The 19,541-nt window shown below is 43.7% G+C and overlaps 1 protein-coding gene across 3 annotated transcripts in view; it reads left to right on the top strand.

Moving 5' to 3' along the window:
• Positions 1 to 19,541, top strand: part of LOC139462177 (transient receptor potential cation channel subfamily A member 1 homolog) — a 43,996-nt gene continuing 24,455 nt past the window's right edge. For 2 of the 3 annotated variants that reach the window (XM_071243720.1, XM_071243721.1), the window contains exons 1-9: positions 1 to 155; positions 4,661 to 4,838; positions 5,479 to 5,603; positions 8,302 to 8,556; positions 13,385 to 13,588; positions 15,324 to 15,417; positions 15,626 to 15,830; positions 16,648 to 16,831; positions 18,051 to 18,143. In XM_071243720.1, the coding sequence (XP_071099821.1) occupies positions 63 to 155; positions 4,661 to 4,838; positions 5,479 to 5,603; positions 8,302 to 8,556; positions 13,385 to 13,588; positions 15,324 to 15,417; positions 15,626 to 15,830; positions 16,648 to 16,831; positions 18,051 to 18,143 (1,431 nt within the window). In that variant the 5' untranslated portion in view covers positions 1 to 62. The remainder of the gene's footprint in view (positions 156 to 4,660; positions 4,839 to 5,478; positions 5,604 to 8,301; positions 8,557 to 13,384; positions 13,589 to 15,323; positions 15,418 to 15,625; positions 15,831 to 16,647; positions 16,832 to 18,050; positions 18,144 to 19,541) is intronic. The other variant, XM_071243723.1, reaches the window with a different exon arrangement.

Consider the following 19,541-nt stretch of genomic DNA (forward strand, 5'->3'; position numbering starts at 1 on the left):
CATAACGTAAGTAAGGACTCACGGCGCATCAGGAGTAGGGGGCGTCACGCCAACGCTGGGACATGTCGTCGGGGATGTCGTCGTCGACGTCGTCGGATGAGTCGGATGAAGAGCCACAGATAGTAGAGCATGTTGAGAAACCCGACATCCACAAGGTGAGTGAGTGAGTGAGTGAGTGAGTGAGTTGGCAGTTACGACACATGGAAGGCTGTCAGTTTGATGTGGGAGGAAAGTTCAACAGGCCTTTACATTTGCCAGTTTGGTGAAACTAACGATCATAGGTGCTGACAAACCTACAAGTATAAGCATGGAGAATATGGGATTCGAACTCACAACCATAGATTTCCAGCACGGTTAACTTAGCATGGCCAGTTCATTGGATAGGAAAGCCAGGGGTATTGAGCAAACACTGTATTTTGTTTACCGTAGGTATCAGCTCAGTCTGAATAGTTGTTGATAATTAGATAAGAACCTTAAGAATATTTAATTACATTAAAGTGCATTTTGTCTACTAAATACCAAACACGTTTGGTCGCACAACAAGCCAGCACTGCGTTCGCTGTCATAGTCGGCCGCACACCTTTCGCGGCAATAGCAAGTAAACTCAGTACACCAACTTTACAGATTTTAATATTTTAAGACATACGTATCACAAATATTTAACCAAATTTAATTTTGAAAAAATCATAAATTGCGTAAAAGAAACGATTACAAACTGACATGAGAAATCGTCCCCCAAAACAACAAAAAATCCGCCACTGGGGTTAAACGGGTGTTTGACGCGATGTGCAATTACAACGATCGGGAACGCGCCGACTCTGCCTGCTTCATTCTCGGACTTTTTAATAGAATTACTGTTTTTTCTGTCTTCTCATCCATTTGATAATGGTGTCCACAACTTATGTCAACTTTGAAGATACCTTCCGTTGTCGACTTGGTCATTGTGAAGGCATTCGTGGTGTGGAATAGGGCTGGTAGGACGGAGGCACCTTATCGCCAGCACAAAAAGTCAGAGATCTAACCCACTCAGCAACCGAAGCTTCCACAAAAATGAAAGTCCGACAACTGGTAGTCTAGATCACGTACTTTGTGTACCCCTCTGACATGTGTAAATTGGCACGGCTCCCACGGCCCACGGCTCCAATGTGCTGGCGAATAGGTGCCTCTCTCAGGCAGTGTGGGTTCGAATCCCAAAAAGTACGAGAATCAGTATCCCAAATATAATATTTGTTACATTTGATCACTTTCTAAATGGCATTGTGTGTTCATAGTATAGTAATAGTTCTTTTAATTATTCACAATGTCAAGAATAACGGTCGATACAAATACTAAACAATGTATGCAATGTTATTTTGGTAGGAAACAGAAATAGCAACACTTTCAGATTTTCCTATTGATTTACATGACATGTTTGTACAGATGCTTAGCATCACAAATAGAATACACAGTAGGTGGACGCTGCAACCAAGTCTACATATCAATCAATGGAAACATTTGTCAACGCATCACTGCACCGTTGCGCCGGGAGCTTTAGGCCACGCCCCCAAATAGTTTTGTTTTGGATTCCGATTACGGAGCATACGATTTCAGCACTTTCACTTGGAGATTTAAATACTCCCAACGATTGGTACGACTTTCCTCTCTCGGGAAATGCCCTAAGGTATCTATGATAATTGATATTCGCAACAAACTCGCAATCAAGTTTTCTTTTCACTTTACTTGCACTTTCAAAAATCAAAACAAGGACATTTTGTGAAACTCAAGGTATTTTCGATCATTGACGGCAAAAAAAGCCAATTATCAGCCACAGATTTACCCACCTGAACTAGAAATAAAACAAGTGAAAAACTGTAGTCGTCATGCAAAGAGTGAGGAACATCCTTGATTACATTAACGGTAGTGCCAGGAATATTGTCTACCTGGTCATTGTGGGAAAGAGTGGGTGAGTATGGTTTTATGCCGCTTTAAGCAATATCCAAGCAGGGTAGTGCGGGGTCGACAAGGCAGGGTAGTGCGGGGTCGGCAAGGCAGGGTAGGAGGGGTCGGCAATGCAGGGTAGCGCGGGGTCGGCAATGCAGGGTAGCGCGGGGTCGGCAATGCAGGGTAGCGCGGGGTCGGCAAGGCAGGGTAGCGCGGGGTCGGCAAGGCAGGGTAACGCGGGGTCGGCAGAGGTGAGGTAAGGTAAGGTGAGGTGAGATGAGTTGAGGTGAGGTGAGGTGAGGTGAAATGGGGTTTAACGTCGCGTCCAAGATTATTGCACTTATATAGCGACGTGCATGCGCTCTACCACTAGACCACGGAGGCGGTTAGGTCGGCAGGGGAGCGCATACAGGCGTTACAGGCCTGCTTATCACCATGACCCGCCTTGAAACATCATAGCAAACAAATTACCTGCACAGGTTTCGCCGACACTGTGCAACTGCATATTCACGCATGACTGTTCACTGAATGCACCATGAATTGATCCACAGAGTCACCTGTGGCAACAGATAACACAACACCGTCAGCACGTTAGGGGGTGGTCGTGCGTGACGGCCCTGTATGTCAGGCTGAATACACGGTATTTATGAAAGTATACATAGTTGGAAAAAAGAGATTTTCGTGACGTGAATGTTATATAATACGGAGGTCGATAATAGGAAAACTCAGTTTGAAAACACACCAAAAGCTAACCATACATTCAACTTAAATATCGTCATTTAATCACATGATGAATAGCAGATTTACGATTGTTGCCTGTTCCATTCACCGGGGGCTATTTGGTTGTGTAACACAACATAACATGGACAGAAAGCTAACGGCCACACCTCGCATATATCCAGGGCACGCACAGAGTAGGCTTCTAAATATTTAACGAGAAAAATACCAGCTTCAATATATCATTTTCATTAAAGCAAAGCAAACAACATTATTTTTATTTTGCCTATCCGAGGAGACATTCTGCTTCATATCCATACAGAAAAGATGTTATCAACGAGAAAGTTCAGCATTAAACTCATTGTTTTCTCAGTACACTTCAGAAGACATTTGCTTTCATTATTGACAAATTGTCCTGAACCTTTAAATAGGGCTGTGCAACTATGTCTGTGGTCACCACCTTTGGGGACCAATGTCTCATGGATCAAGGAATAAAGTTTTTCATGTGGGATACTGGTGTACAACGTTGAAATATTTTGACAAAAATGAACTTGCCTCTTTTATGAGATTGTAAACATTCAACCAAATCGTTTGAGTTTTTGAGAATTCACATGGTATTAATTTCACTTGTCTCAAATACATTCTGTGAATGTGAAAAAGTCCTTCCTTGATTGTATCAAGGATTCCAGTACAACATGTGAACGGGCATATTTTCAGGTTTTAGCATCAAGTCAAAAGTTGATAGTAAAGATGCATGATTTTGGCAGATGTTTTCCTCAGTTAACAGACTGGCCATGTGGCATCACGTGTCGTTTTACTTATAACAGGTTCTTTGATCAAACAATGAATGAAGCGATGCTTTCAAATAATGATTCTGTTATTTGAGGCCTTGTGAGTGGGGACATGTACCAACTATTCGTGAGGCCATATGACATCTGAGTGGGAGAGAATGGGCTTATTCCAATTCCGTTTCCTCTTTTTCAGTTCGTTCTTTTTACCAATGGCAACATCACGCACTGAAAGACATTCAACACGTTAACCTTTTCTACTAGCCCATAGTTTGGCATGCCCTGTTTGCATACTGTCAAAAATAGAAGTGTCAATGTCGGTTGATATAGTGTGTACAGGCGTTGACAGCGCCCTTCAGTGTCGATACATGCGTGGAGGCATTGGTACCGCCCCTCAATCTTGATGCAGTGTGTGTATGTGTTAACCCCGCCCCTCAATCTTGATGCAGTGTGTGTGTGTGTGTGTGTGTGTTAACACTGCCCCTCAATCTTGATGCAGTGTGTGTGTATGTGTTAACACTGCCCCTCAACCTTGATGCAGAGTGTGTGTGTGTTAACACTGCCCCTCAATCTTGATGCAGTGTGTGTATGTGTTAACACTGCCCCTCAATCTTGATACAGAGTGTGTATGTGTTAAACCCGCCCCTCAATCTTGATGCAGTGTGTGTATGTGTTAACACTGCCCCTCAACCTTGATATAGTGTGTGTATGTGTTAACCCCGCCCCTCAATCTTGATGCAGTGTGTGTATGTGTTAACACTGCCCCTCAACCTTGATATAGTGTGTGTATGTGTTAACCCCGCCCCTCAATCTTGATGCAGTGTGTGTATGTGTTAACACTGCCCCTCAACCTTGATATAGTGTGTGTATGTGTTAACCCCGCCCCTCAATCTTGATGCAGTGTGTGTATGTGTTAACACTGCCCCTCAATCTTGATGCAGTGTGTGTATGTGTTAACACTGCCCCTCAACCTTGATATAGTGTGTGTATGTGTTAACCCCGCCCCTCAATCTTGATATAGTGTGTGTATGTGTTAACCCCGCCCCTCAATCTTGATATAGTGTTGATATTGTGGTGTGTCTGTGTTAACCCCTCCCTTCAGCTATAGACCCCCCCCCCCCCCCACACACACACACACACCTCATAGGTTATATAACGTGTGAAGGGTTGCCCCTTAGTCTTAAAAATAAGTTGTCATACTCTGTTTACCAATGGTACTTGTGATGTTCCTTCAGATGGCCAGACAGGGAGAGGTTGAGAAACTGCGTAATGCCTTGGAGGACAGAAGACGCGGACTGGCAATTGCGGACATTGATGAGAAAGACGGCCAAGGATTAACTGCACTTCAACATGCCGTCAAGTGCAACCGGCCGGAGGTGGTCAGGCTCCTGGTTAACTGGGAGAAACCCGCAAGTCAGTATATTGCACTGAACTGTTTACAATGCCACTGTTGCAACCTCCTATTTCTTCTGAGTTTGGGTCTTTAGGCGAGACAGAAACCTATGGTCGCGGGTTCGAATAGTCTCACATATGCCTTGACTATGTCTCAACGGTTGTCAGCACCATACCAGTGCTCAAGGGTTTCACCAAAGTAGTATAGGCCTGAGACCTGCAGCACTGTGGCTTTCTTTCCACATCAAGCTGACACGCCGTGATGAAACTAAAAAACAGTGAACCCGGCGTTAAACCCACGCTTCTATGAAGGCCAATCCTAATTCTCATCAATGAAGCTTCATCCTAGTGTCCTAATGTCGTAAAATCCAACCCTATTCTATAGTTCCCCCTCCCCCAAGAAGCGAATGGTTAGCCTGGTGGTTCAGGTGTTCGCTCGAAACCTGGACCAGGTTCACAATATGTGAAACCCATGTATAGTGTGACCTGCGAGAGGAAGTACTGGCATATTTCTAAAACGGCGTAAAACTCACTCACTTAACTTTTTCCTTATTCTTATTATCATACATTGTGTGCACGAGAGGTTTATGTCCTGAATGAACCCCCTCCAGTAATTGTATTTCCGGAAAGATACATCAGAAGGATATGTTTTTGTCCACAGACCACCTGATACAGGACCAACACGGCCTCTCTCTGGCCCACTATGCAACAAAGAGTGTCAGAGGTACCACCAGGAACGCCCCAGATACTTATAATGATTCTGGAAAAGATGACCGACGCTACTCAGTAAGTTAGTAACAAGCAGTACTTCGCGAGGCCTTTTTCGTGTAGGGTCCAGGAATAGTCCAGGATCTAGTTCCGCAAAGCGAACAAGGGTACATGCCTGTGTGTTCATCTCGTACAAGTTATATTTCAGGGTCCTGTTCCACAAAGTGATCTTCGCGTCACGACTGTCGTAAGTCTATGTTAGAGTATGAAAGTTACGATATGGCCAATATATTCAAATGTATAACACGCGAACCGAGGCCATTCAATGGAGCCTGAAACCCTTTCTGATTGGATCCATTATTTCTAAGCCACAGTCTAAACCATGTCACCATCATTTCACCTGATGAAGGAGTAAGCATATACTCCCAAACGTTGTGTTCCTCATAATAAAGAAACTGACATCTATATATTCCCTTCCATCTTTAATACTGTAAAGGCGACGTTTCGGTACAGATCCTTATCCCGTTGTCAAGCACGACTGAATCCTCTCCAACAACCTCCATGACTACACTAAAATAAAACTTACAGAAGCAGTCCACATTCGCCGCCACAAGCCATCAATCAACTTAGATCAAGGCTATTTCATCTCATCCGCCTACTACAAACTCATTAAGCAATAATCACAACACCTATGCAACTTATCCTGTTTAATAGGCTTCGTGTCACATCGGCTTCCACCTATGTGTTCTCTGTCCATCTTGTTGTGACAGTGTTATCCTTCCGTTGTCATTACTTACTCACGTTATCCCACTCATGTATGCAATTGTTGTTACTGTTAATCCTCTACTATTCATCCTCCACCTACTATATATATTGAACCGCAAAAGAAACGTCACCCCATGTAAAATTGTATAAATAGTTGTCATTTAAATATCTTGGTAATTTTTGTCAAAGTTTCTAAAATTTAACATTGCCTTGTCCGGAAAATGAAATTTGATAATGCAGATGACAATAAAACTGATCGCCCAAACGCATCACGGCAATGGCCATGGTAACCCGATGCAACTAGATTCCGTGCAACGTGAAATGCACATGCGTTCCTCCATTTCTTGCCCTTTAAAATTCCACCCAGATCGGATAACATTCATTCGTTATTGAATTGCTACCACATGCCAAGATTGAAAAGAAATCACAGATACCAAGCCCTTGGACGATTGCAAGCTTGACACACCGCCCGGCAAGTAGCCAATACATTTCAAGTCCACGTAAGGACTATATACAGGCTCCAGCACCGGTACCAGACCACCAACACTAAAGATGACCGACCACGTTGTGGAAGACCAAGGGTTCCCACCCGACGTCAGGATCGCTTTGTTACTGCTGCGGAAACTGCTCGACAGACCACGGGGACACACCAGCGCATCAAGACACCTCCACTGTCACAGGCCACACCGAGGACCCATTCTGACACCAAGTCATCGCCGGGACTGTCTTCAGTGGGCAACCCAGCGCCAGCATTGGCGCCACTAGCAGTGGAGAAGAGTCATCTCAACATCAGTATCTCAACAGCAGATGGCAGAGAGTCTGGCGACGCCGTGGAGAACGTTATTCGGATGCTTGTGTTGTTGTGTCGTGGGGTAGAGCATCATGGTGTGGGGTGGAATTGGTCTTTCACAGAGGGTTGGCCCTGTGGTCTTCCAGAACATCGGGAGAGGCAATAGGCAATGATGTCACAGCAGCTCGGTACATTGATCAAGTCTTGAGACCACACGCCATACTTCATTTGGCACGTCGCCGCATCCACGAGTTTCAGCATGATGACGCCCGTGTCCCCACTGCGAGAGCAATAAGAGACGGACTCCATCAGAACCATGCAGTGGCCTGCCCTCAGTCCCGATTTAAGTCCCATTGGGGCGAGACTCAAAGACGGCTGAATGACGTCGAACCAAGGCCGACAACTGCAGCTGAACTGCGTCAGGCGTGCCCCAGAGTGTGGGGTCAAGTGCCTATGGCCTTCAACAACCGCCTCATCCATTCCATGTATCGACGTTGCACGGTGTCATCAATGCACATGGCGGACACACAAGATACTGTCTGGTGATGCCATTTTCTCAGAGTATAGTGTTGTGTTTTATTTTAAGAACATTTGACACTTGAATTTCAACCTTGATGATCAGTTTTGCCAAGTTTTATCTTTTTAATATGTCTCAAAGTATGTTTACAGTGTTTGGACAAATAAGGTTTCTCATATATCTATCCATGGTGACGTTTCTTTTGCGGATCAGTACATATTCTGTACAATGTTCCTCATTTAGTCTTGCTTGACAACGGTTTAAGGATCTATACCGAAACGTCGCCTTTACAGTATTAAATAAGTTGATATCCATAAATTGTGTCTACTTTGTCATATAAATATAACCTATATTTTATGAATACAGAAAATGCTTTGTACTTTATGTCCTGATATGGATCTATTTTCATTCATATGTAAACAGCCTATATTTTCCTTTAAAGAGAGGCTAGTGGGGTTGACTGGAAGTTAAAGCGTTTTCTCGTCACGTCGAAGGCCAGGGTTCGATTCCCTACATAAGTACAATGTGTGAAATCCATTTCTGGTGTCTTCGCGGTGATATTGCTGGAATATTGCTAAAAGGTGCGTTCAACGCACACGCTCACCCACTCCTTTAAAGAGAGCAGTGTCAAACAGCACCGCCTTCCCCCACCTTCTAGGTACCAACTACACATATACCATAACTGGTTTGTTTGTTTGTTTCAGAACCAGCTGTCTATTTCTAGTGATGACAAGAGCGCAGTCACGTGTCTTGAGATTCTCATTAACAAGGATATGGAACAAAACTTTGCGGAAGGCACGGAGCCGGGGAAAAAGGAGACCAAAATGAAGCTTATATATCTGAAAGAAAAAAGGCACGGGCAGACCCCTCTGCACTTTGCTGTAATGTCAGGTAGTCTCGACAGTGTCCGGATATTAATTAAGAAGGACAAGAACGAGAAAGAAAACCAACTCATCCATGTAAGTGGTGGTTATATATTCTTTTTTCAAACATATCAGTCGCTGATAGATATGATTGACACACATTTAAGTGGTGGTTCTAGATCCTTGCTCATACGTGTAAGTGATGGTTCTAGATCCCTGCTCACACGTGTAAGTGATGGTTCTTGATCCCTGCTCACACGTGTAAGTGATGGTTCTAGATCCCTGCTCATACATGTAAGTGTTGGTTCTAGATCCCTGATCATACATGTAAGTGGTGGTTCTAGATCCCTGATCATACATGTAAGTGGTGGTTCTAGATCCTTGCTCATACATGTAAGTGATGGTTCTAGATCCTTGCTCATACATGTAAGTGATGGTTCTAGATCCCTGCTCATACGTGTAAGTGATGGTTCTAGATTCTGGCTCATACATGTAAGTAGTGGTTCTAGATCCCTGCTCAAACGTGTAAGTGATGGTTCTTGATCCCTGCTCACACGTGTAAGTTGTGGTTCTAGATCCCTGCTCAAACGTGTAAGTGATGGTTCTTGATCCCTGCTCACACGTGTAAGTTGTGGTTCTAGATCCCTGCTCACACGTGTAAGTGTTGTTTCTAGATCCCTGCTCATACATGTAAGTGATGGTTCTAGATCCCTGCTCATACATGTAAGTGTTGTTTCTAGATCCTTGCTCATACATGTAAGTGATGGTTCTTGATCCTTGCTCACACGTGTAAGTGTTGTTTCTAGATCCCTGCTCACACGTGTAAGTGTTGTTTCTAGATCCCTGCTCACACGTGTAAGTGTTGTTTCTAGATCCCTGCTCACACGTGTAAGTGTTGTTTCTAGATCCCTGCTCATACATGTAAGTGTTGTTTCTAGATCCCTGCTCACACGTGTAAGTGTTGTTTCTAGATCCCTGCTCACACGTGTAAGTGTTGTTTCTAGATCCCTGCTCACACGTGTAAGCGGAGGTTAGAGATCCATGCTCATATATATAAATGGTGGTTCTAGATCCATTCTCGCAATTGGCGAACAAAATACATAGTGTTAATACCAAATGTAGTTTTGTTACCATCCAGGACACAAAAGTGTGATAACCTCACTACAATATAATGCCATTTATTCCATTCTACTCTATATCCCTGCTCACACGTGTAAGTGTTGTTTCTAGATCCCTGCTCATACATGTAAGTGTTGTTTCTAGATCCCTGCTCACACGTGTAAGTGTTGTTTCTAGATCCCTGCTCACACGTGTAAGTGTTGTTTCTAGATCCCTGCTCACACGTGTAAGCGGAGGTTAGAGATCCATGCTCATATATATAAATGGTGGTTCTAGATCCATTCTCGCAATTGGCGAACAAAATACATAGTGTTAATACCAAATGTAGTTTTGTTACCATCCAGGACACAAAAGTGTGATAACCTCACTACAATATAATGCCATTTATTCCGAGAATCTGTGCATCTAAATATTCCGTCATCTAAGGTCAGTGTTTAGTCAGTGGTATATTAGGGCAGTCGGACAGTTCCAACTGAAACTTGTTTCTTAAACAGGAACGAGGTAAAAATGACAATTGCCTTACCATTAATTTATAATGTCAGTCCTCAACTTTCGCGGAAGTCCATCAGTCCGCCCACTTGAGTACTCTCCCTTTGTAAAAGGGAAGCTACTCTAGTTTGTCTAGTGTCTGCCTGACCTGTCATACCGTCCCGAAATGCAAGTCATATATCCCACAAAAAAAGAAGCAAGATAAAATATTTCGGTCAAATAAAAGTTATAATTCTGGAAAAGGTACCGCAGAGATCGATCAGCACAGTTTCTAAAGCTGCCTGCAGTTGTGAAAGCCCAGCAGCTATGTTATACTTCGACAGTTATTTTCGGTATCTTAGACTATCATTTTGATAATGATAACAAGTATCACAGTAATTTGTCCAGAACCCCGATGGGCAATTGTGATGCGATCTGTAATAGACAAAGGTAAACCGCGGGTTTGTTTTTAACACTGGAAGTAGTCTATATTTGCTTATTAATTCGTTAAGGACCCCAAGGATACCGCTTTTATCCGTCGGCGTTATCCTTCCGGCACGCGAACATGCATCATGGGAACCTAGGTAAGTTACAACGTGTAAAAGTTAACAATAGTTCTGTAACTGCTTGTATTTAGGACCTCATCGCGCCCTTAGCTCTGAGGTTGGCAGCGGGTTGAGATGGGGATAAGGTAGGCAGCGGGTTGAGATGGGGATAAGGTTGGCAGCGGGTTGAGATGGGGATAAGGTTGGCAGCGGTTTGAGATGGGGAAAAGGTTGGCAGCGGGTTGAGACTGGGATAAGGTTGGCAGCGAGATGAGATATGGATAAGGTTGGCAGCGAGATGAGATGGGGATAAGGTTGGCAGAGAGATGAGATGGGGATAAGGTTGGCAGCGAGATGAGATGGGTATAAGGTTGGCAGAGAGATGAGATTGGGATAAGGTTGGCAGCGGTTTCAGATGGGGATAAAGTTTACAGCGAGATGAGATGGGGATAAGGTTGGCAGCGGGTTGAGATTGGGATAAGGTTGGCAGCGGGTTGAGATGGGTATAAGGTTGGCAGCGAGATGAGATGGGGATAAGGTTGGCAGCGGTTTGAGATCGGGATAAGGTTGGCAGCGAGATGAGATGGGGATACGGTTGGCAGCGAGATGAGATGGGGATAAGGTAGGCAGCGGGTTGAGATGGGGATAAGGTTGGCAGTGTGTTGAGATTGGGATAAGTTTGGCAGCGAGATGAGATGGGGATAAGGTTGGCAGCGGTTTGAGATCGGGATAAGGTTGGCAGCGATTTGATTTTGGGATAAGGTTGGCAGCGAGATGAGATGGGAATAAGGTTGGCAGCGGGTTGAAATGGGAATAAGGTTGGCAGCGGGTTGAGATGGGGATAAGGTTGGCAGCGGGTTGAGATGGGGATAAGGTTGGCAGCGGTTTGAGATGGGGAAAAGGTTGGCAGCGGGTTGAGACTGGGATAAGGTTGGCAGCGAGATGAGATATGGATAAGGTTGGCAGCGAGATGAGATGGGGATAAGGTTGGCAGCGGTTTGAGATCGGGATAAGGTTGGCAGCGATTTGATTTTGGGATAAGGTTGGCAGCGAGATGAGATGGGGATAAGGTTGGCAGAGAGATGAGATGGGGATAAGGTTGGCAGCGAGATGAGATGGAGATAAGGTTGGCAGCGGGTTGAGATGGGGATAAGGTTGGCAGCGAGATGAGATGGGGATACGGTTGGCAGCGAGATGAGATGGGGATACGGTTGGCAGCGAGATGAGATGGGGATAAGGTTGGCAGCGAGATGAGATGGGGATAAGGTTGGCAGCGAGATGAGATGGGGATAAGGTTGGCAGCAGGTTGAGATGGGGATAAGGTTGGCAGCGAGATGAGATGGGGATAAGGTTGGCAGCGGGTTGAGATGGGGATAAGGTTGGCAGCGGGTTGAGATGGGGATAAGGTTGGCAGCGAGATGAGATGGGGATAAGGTTGGCAGCGGGTTGAGATGGGGATAAGGTTGGCAGCGAGATGAGATGGGGATAAGGTTGGCAGCAGGTTGAGATGGGGATAAGGTTGGCAGCGAGATGAGATGGGGATAAGGTTGGCAGCAGGTTGAGATGGGGATTAGGTTGGCAGCGAGATGAGATGGGTATAAGGTTGGCAGCGAGATGAGATGGGGATAAGGTTGGCAGCGGGTTGAGATGGGGATAAGGTTGGCAGCGGGTTGAGATGGGGATAAGGTTGGCAGCGAGATGAGATGGGGATAAGGTTGGCAGCAGGTTGAGATGGGGATAAGGTTGGCAGCGAGATGAGATGGGGATAAGGTTGGCAGCAGGTTGAGATGGGGATAAGGTTGGCAGCGGGTTGAGATGGGGATAAGGTTGGCAGCAGGTTGAGATGGGGATAAGGTTGGCAGCGGTTTGAGATGGGGATAAGGTTGGCAGCGGGTTGAGATGGGGATAAGGTTGGCAGCGGGTTGAGATGGGGATAAGGTTGGCAGCGAGATGAGATGGGGATAAGGTTGAGTTTTGAAACTGATGTAACGTCCAACTTATGTTCATCTGTATCATACACTGGATAGTGATTTCGATCTCATGAACTAACCCGATAAACTTGGCATTTTGATTATTATTCTAGCTGAAACTATATGAAGTGTTTGCTCTTTTTGGTAAACAATTCAAAAAGTTCAGACCCTGCAGATAGTTTGACGCTGTATGATTGATCGGCGGTTGTATCCAATGGTGTGTTCACACATGGTTTCGAACGTGTTAAGAATGATATTGTTAAACTGTGTAAAATGATATTGTTACCCACTTGTGGGGAATATTAAGAACAGAAAAATATGTATCAATATTTTTATTCTAATTCATTAACTTATTCGGAAACACTGTATCATTAACCTCAGGGGGTTGTTCTTTGTCGTCAGTGCAAGTTTAGTCTCACTACAAATCCAGACAGGAGTCCCAGGAGTCCCAGTCGTCCCAGTCGTCTATGGCGCCGCAATTTGCTCTGCAGAGTTGTGGCCCTTGGGCATGCGAGAAACCTATGATCGTGGGTTCAGTTTGTCTACACTATACCCGTGCTCGTGGGTTTCACCCTGTAGTAGTTCCTAAACATGTCCATCGTGTTTAAAGGGCCACAGTTGGTCCAGTAGTTTCATTCGCCGCAATTCAAGGTGGGGAGTTGTGTTCCCTGTTCTATGTTTCTCGGTTTGTCGGCACCATATCCGTGCTCGTGGGTTTCACCAATGTGGTAAACGTCTAAGACCTGAATCACTTCGTGCTTTCCTCCCAAATTAAGCTGACACACCGTGATATAACTGGAAAACTAACCCACTCTATTTTAGACAAAGGACAAACACGGCATGACTCCGATGCACGTGGCAGCAACGTACCGTCAAGTTGACATAATGGACTTTCTGCTAGACAACGGAGCTAAAATCACGCAATCGGATAAGGAAGGATCTATTCCTCTGCACTACGCATGCTCAACGGGATGTTTAGAAATGGTCAATCTCCTCATTGCCAAGGGAAAAAGCGAAATTACGACTGTAAGTTGTGCTTCTAAGTCAGAGATATTGTAATTCCTCACACAAAAGAAATGTTACGCTTTCAGAATGACGAGGCCCAGGGATTTCGAAGTCTCGATTATCCTCCGAAGCAGATTCCTTTAGGCGGAAAAGGCAAAATAGTGGTGAAAATAACATAAGTACTCTATTCGCCCTGAAACAGACCAATTGTCTAGGATGCCGGAAGTACTGTGCAGAGTAGTGTCCCTTATGCCCCCATTTCACTACGACCACGAATATCCCGAATCGACCCGAATATCCCGAATCACCCCGAATTGGAATTTTTCATGTTCGTAGATAAATATCAATCATTTCTTGAAGTTCTTAAATTAATCTCATTGGATTCCCAAACATTCGTACAGTTCGCGGGAGTTCGTCGAATCGGCTAGAAAGTTTTTGTATGTCAAAAACTTTCATGGAAGGGGCCGAATTGCAATTTCGTGGCTGTATCGTAATCCATTCGTGATTAATTCTTATGTTTCGTAACTGCTTCGTTATCGATTCTTTTGCATTCTTGGCTATTCTACGCGATTCGTGGCTCCCAAAATTTATTGTCCTCAACCCGAAAACATTCCGAAACAGCCACGAATGTCCCGAGGCAACTACGAATCATGTAAGAATCAAGTAAGAACAACATATTCGTAACTTAGTCGTAGCTGATTCTTACAATTCGTGCATGATCTGTAGATGAATCTTGTAATTCGTACACGTTTCTTAATCCATTCCTGGCATTCTTTATATTTTTCAATCCGATTAGCCACGAAAGTTTGCATTATTGGCCGAGTCATCACGAATTTCGAAAGTCTCCGATTCCGGGTGATTCCTTGTCGTGGTGAAAGGAGGGCATTAGACGTGTAAGGGAATTTAGAGTACCTGGGTTTCGCCAAAGTTTAAGACCTGCATATCTTTGGCCTTTCCTCCCCATTTAGCTGACACGCCGTCATATGACTCAAATAGTGTTCAAAGTGGCGTTAAACTAAGCTCACTCACTAACTAATAATGATTAGAAAACGTTTATTTCCACAGTGTTGTAGATAGATAATTCTATTGATGTCACCAATATTTGTCCCCGTAAAAACAAACAACAAAACCCTTACCCATTTCCTAAGAAATCATCATAATCAGTTGGTGATGATGCCAGGTGTTCGCCTTATCGGTGGCATCCGTCACAAACACATGCAAAGGCAAGTTAAATGTTCAAATGAACAACAGGGAGTGACAACAGGGAATGGAAAACGACAAAACTACGAAATGTCTTCCACGTTACCACCATAAATGTTTTTGTATGTTCTTACCCTGCCAAATAATATTTTGAAAGGATACCATTGTGAAGTAAGGATTATGGTTCATCTGTGAGAGAGGGATTTGGTGGTATGTTTGCTGTATGTTTGGAAATGTTATATCAATAACACAAGCTGGAGTAGGAGTATGTGGTTATCCAGTATTTCTATAACCGTTATAAAACCGTTATATAACCAATTGAACCTGTGACGATCCGGGTGAGAATAGGTCTTCATGCTTGCCGTCACAGGCGACCAACGGGATCGGGTGGTCAGACAGGCTGATTATTTCCAGACCGCCGTTAAATAGCTGGGGCATTGTTGAGTGCGGCGACAAACAACAAACAAACAAACAAACAAACAAACAAACACCAAACATTGAGGAAATTACATAGAGAAGGGATATAAATCTTATAACGGGATATATGTTGACACAGATGATGGAGAAGAAGGCTATGGGAGGTAACACTTGTCTGCATATCGCTATAGAAAACGGTCACGAAGGAATCATTCAAAAGCTGCTTCAAAATGGTAAGTGTTCTGTTGTGAGCTTCACCTTAACGGACTGTTACCTAATTGCATGTTTCTGATGTAATCATCCCTAAATCGTTGCCCGAAATGACGGGATTGGTTGTCCTTTTCAGAAAATAAGACCAGGATAGCTCGGAGATGAGGTGATGGTCTTTCCTTATTCTGTTTCTAAGTGGCCCACGCTGATGGGAAGCTGCATCTGTTTCAGATTCAAAGATCCTCGTCGCCCGCGATGACGGTATGCTGCCAGTGCACCTCGCTGTCATTTCTGGAAATCTGAATGTTGTAAAGACCATTGTGTCCAAGACTGGATATCTCCATCATGATATTGAGAACAAGGCTGAGTCAACAACGCTTCACCTTGCCGCTCAGTACAATCAGCTGGAGGTTGCGAGATACCTGCTTAAAGAAAGGTACTCGTTAACAGTGAGTGAGTGAGTGAGTTTGATTTAACGCTGCTTCGAACATCATTTGAGTAACATCACAGCGTGCCAGCCTTCTGTCGAGCGCTGTCAATCCCACGAGCATAGGTGTGGGCTGACAAATCAAAAAAACATAATGAGGGCGAATTTGGGATTCGAACCAAAGATAACAGGTTTGTGGGGCATCTAAGGGACGCAACTCTGCACAGCGACGCCTTGGACAACCGAGTCCCACGTGACCCAGAGAAGCATCTCTGTTCAGGACTATAACGGATGGGGATCTATGTGCATGAATGACACATTTCAGACTGAAACTGTACATTGTAACGATCTCAGTTACAACTTGGGGGATATCTATGGATATGCAACTTCCTATTACAATGAATGCAACGTGTTAGTGTTGATAGTAACATCGTTATCAAGCAAGTGATGTACAGAAATGTGCAGTAGAAAGGTTATGCACCTTCACATTTCTGTACCCAACTTGCTTGAGAACGTGTTAGTATCTACACTGAAAAAAAGCTGTATATCAATAGAGCTATTGACTATCAATAGACCTTGTTCATCAAATCAAGTTCAAATGACACTAAAATTCTTAAAGATTCATATAACAACAACCGGCTTTGGTGTCCACTGCCGTGCTATTTCTGGAATAGCGCTGAACACGGTGTAAAATCAAATTCAATGCCATCTACTAATATAGTATAACTGTTGCAATGACTCCAACTCCCACTCACTCTGATATCATTAATCTATCAAGCGATAACCACTCACACGTGCCAGTGGAGTAACACTGTTTGTATGGCAGAAGGAGCCTTGTGGCAAAGACTGACAGCGAATCGAATACACCTCTACATGTAGCTGCCTTATTCAACCACTCGGAAATAATCGGACTGCTGATGGAGGAAGGAGGCAAGATCAACGCTAAGAACCTGAAGGGCCAGATACCCTTACATGTGGCGGCTGAGATGGGCCACATGGAGTCATTGAAAGTAAGTGGGAAGCTGTGGTCTTCAGAGAATTACTTTTATTGTGCACATGGAGACATTGAAAGTAAGTGGGTAGCTGTGGTCTTCAGAGAATTACTTTTATTGTGCACATGGAGACATTGAAAGTAAGTGGGTAGCTGTGGTCTTCAGAGAATTACTTTTATTGTGCACATGGAGACATTGAAAGTAAGTGGGTAGATGTGGTCTTCAGAGAATTACTTTTATTGTGCACATGGAGACATTGAAAGTAAGTGGGTAGCTGTGGTCTTCAGAGAATTACTTTTATTGTGCACATTGAAAGTAAGTGGGTAGCTGTGGTCTTCAGAGAACTACTTTCATTGTGCACATGGAGACATTGAAAGTAAGTGGGTAGCTGTGGTCTTCAGAGAACTACTTTCATTGTGCACATGGAGACATTGAAAGTAAGTGGGTAGCTGTGGTCTTCAGAGAATTACTTTCATTGTGCACATGGAGGCATTGAAAGTAAGTGGGTAGCTGTGGTCTTCAGAGAATTACTTTTATTGTGCACATGGAGACATTGAAAGTAAGTGGGTAGCTGTGGTCTTCAGAGAATTACTTTTATTGTGCACATGGAGACATTGAAAGTAAGTGGGTAGCTGTGGTCTTCAGAGAATTACTTTTATTGTGCACATGGAGACATTGAAAGTAAGAGGGTAGCTGTGGTCTGCAGAGAATTACTTTTATTGTGCACATGGAGACATTGAAAGTAAGTGGGTAGATGTGGTCTTCAGAGAATTACTTTTATTGTGCACATGGAGACATTGAAAGTAAGAGGGTAGCTGTGGTCTTCAGAGAATTACTTTTATTGTGCACATGGAGACATTGAAAGTAAGTGGGTAGCTGTGGTCTTCAGAGAATTACTTTTATTGTGCACATGGAGACATTGAAAGTAAGAGGGTAGCTGTGGTCTTCAGAGAATTACTTTTATTGTGCACATGGAGACATTGAAAGTAAGTGGGTAGCTGTGGTCTTCAGAGAATTACTTTCATTGTGCACATGGAGACATTGAAAGTAAGTGGGTAGCTGTGGTCTTCAGAGAATTACTTTTATTGTGCACATAGAGACATTGAAAGTAAGTGGGCAACTGTCTTCAGAGAATACCTCTGTTTGGACACTTGGAGAGGAAATTCTGCATTACGGAGCGCAGATGAGGTGAAGCAGATAGAATCAGCCTATGTATGAACAACCATCCTTGTTTCAGGTCCTGCTGAATCCACGTTCCTTGAAACACGGAAAAGACTTCATGGAACTCAAGGAGGAAGAGAATGGGGACTTCATATTCAAGAAGCTACAGGTCGGTTCAGATAGATGCAGACATAGTGCTACTATTTTATTGGGCATTTATACCTTGGTAGACAGGGTGTTTATGGAACAGACTGGTAGTCATGTAACAGTTAACAGTTACTGAAAGAGTGTAACAGTTTACATTGCTGACAGGATGTAACAGTTTACATTGCTGACAGTGTGTAACAGTTTACATTGCTGACAGGATGTAACTGACAGGGTGTAACAGTTTACATTGCTGACAGGATGTAACAATTTACATTGCTGACAGGGTGTAACAGTTTACATTGTAGACAGGATGTTACAATTTACATTGCTGACAGGATGTAACAGTTTACATTACCGACAGGATGTAACAGTAAACATTGCTAACAGGGTGTAACAGTTTACATTGCTGACAGGATGTAACAGTTTACATTGCTGACAGGATGTAACACTTTACATTGCTGACAGGATGTAACAGTTAACCTTGCTGACAGGATGTAACAGTTTACATTGCTGATAGGTTGAAACAGTTTACATTGCTGACAGGATGTAACAGTTTACATTACTGACAGGATGTAACAGATAACTTTGCTGTCAGGATGTTACAATTTACATTGCTGACAGGGTGTAATAGTTTACATTGCTGACAGGATGTAACAGTTATCATTGCTGACAGGGTGAAACAGTTTACATTGCTGACAGGATGTAACAGTTAACATTGCTGACAGGATGTAACAGTTAACATTGCTGACGGGTGTAACAGTTTACATTGCTGACAGGTTGTAACAGTTTACATTGCTGACAGGATGTAACAGTTTACATTGCTGACAGGATGTAACAGTTAACATTGCTGACAGGATGTAACAGGTTATATTGCTGACAGGGTGTAACAGTTTACATTGCTGACAGGGTGTAACAGTTTACATTGCTGACAGGATGTTATAATTTATATTGCTGACAGGATGTAACAGTTTACATTGCGGACAGGATGTAACAGTTTACATTGCGGACAGGATGTAACAGTTTACATTGCTGACAGGATGTAACAGTTTACATTGCTGACAGGATGTAACAGTTTACATTGCTGACAGGATGTAACAGTTGACATTGCTGACAGGATGTAACAGTTTACATTGCTGACAGGATGTAACAGTTAACATTGCTGACAGGATGTAACAGTTAACATTGCTGACGGGTGTAACAGTTTACATTGCTGACAGGTTGTAACAGTTTACATTGCTGACGGATGTAACAGGTTACATTGCGGACAGGATGTAACAGTTAACATTGCTAACAGGATGTAACAGGTTATATTGCTGACAGGGTGTAACAGATTACATTGCTGACAGGGTGTAACAGTTTACATTGCTGACAGGATGTTATAATTTATATTGCTGACAGGATGTAACAGTTTACATTGCGG

Source organism: Haliotis cracherodii, unplaced genomic scaffold, assembly GCF_022045235.1.
Source record: "Haliotis cracherodii isolate W230 unplaced genomic scaffold, xgHalCrac1.p SCAF_15, whole genome shotgun sequence".
Classification (NCBI taxonomy): domain Eukaryota; kingdom Metazoa; phylum Mollusca; class Gastropoda; order Lepetellida; family Haliotidae; genus Haliotis; species Haliotis cracherodii.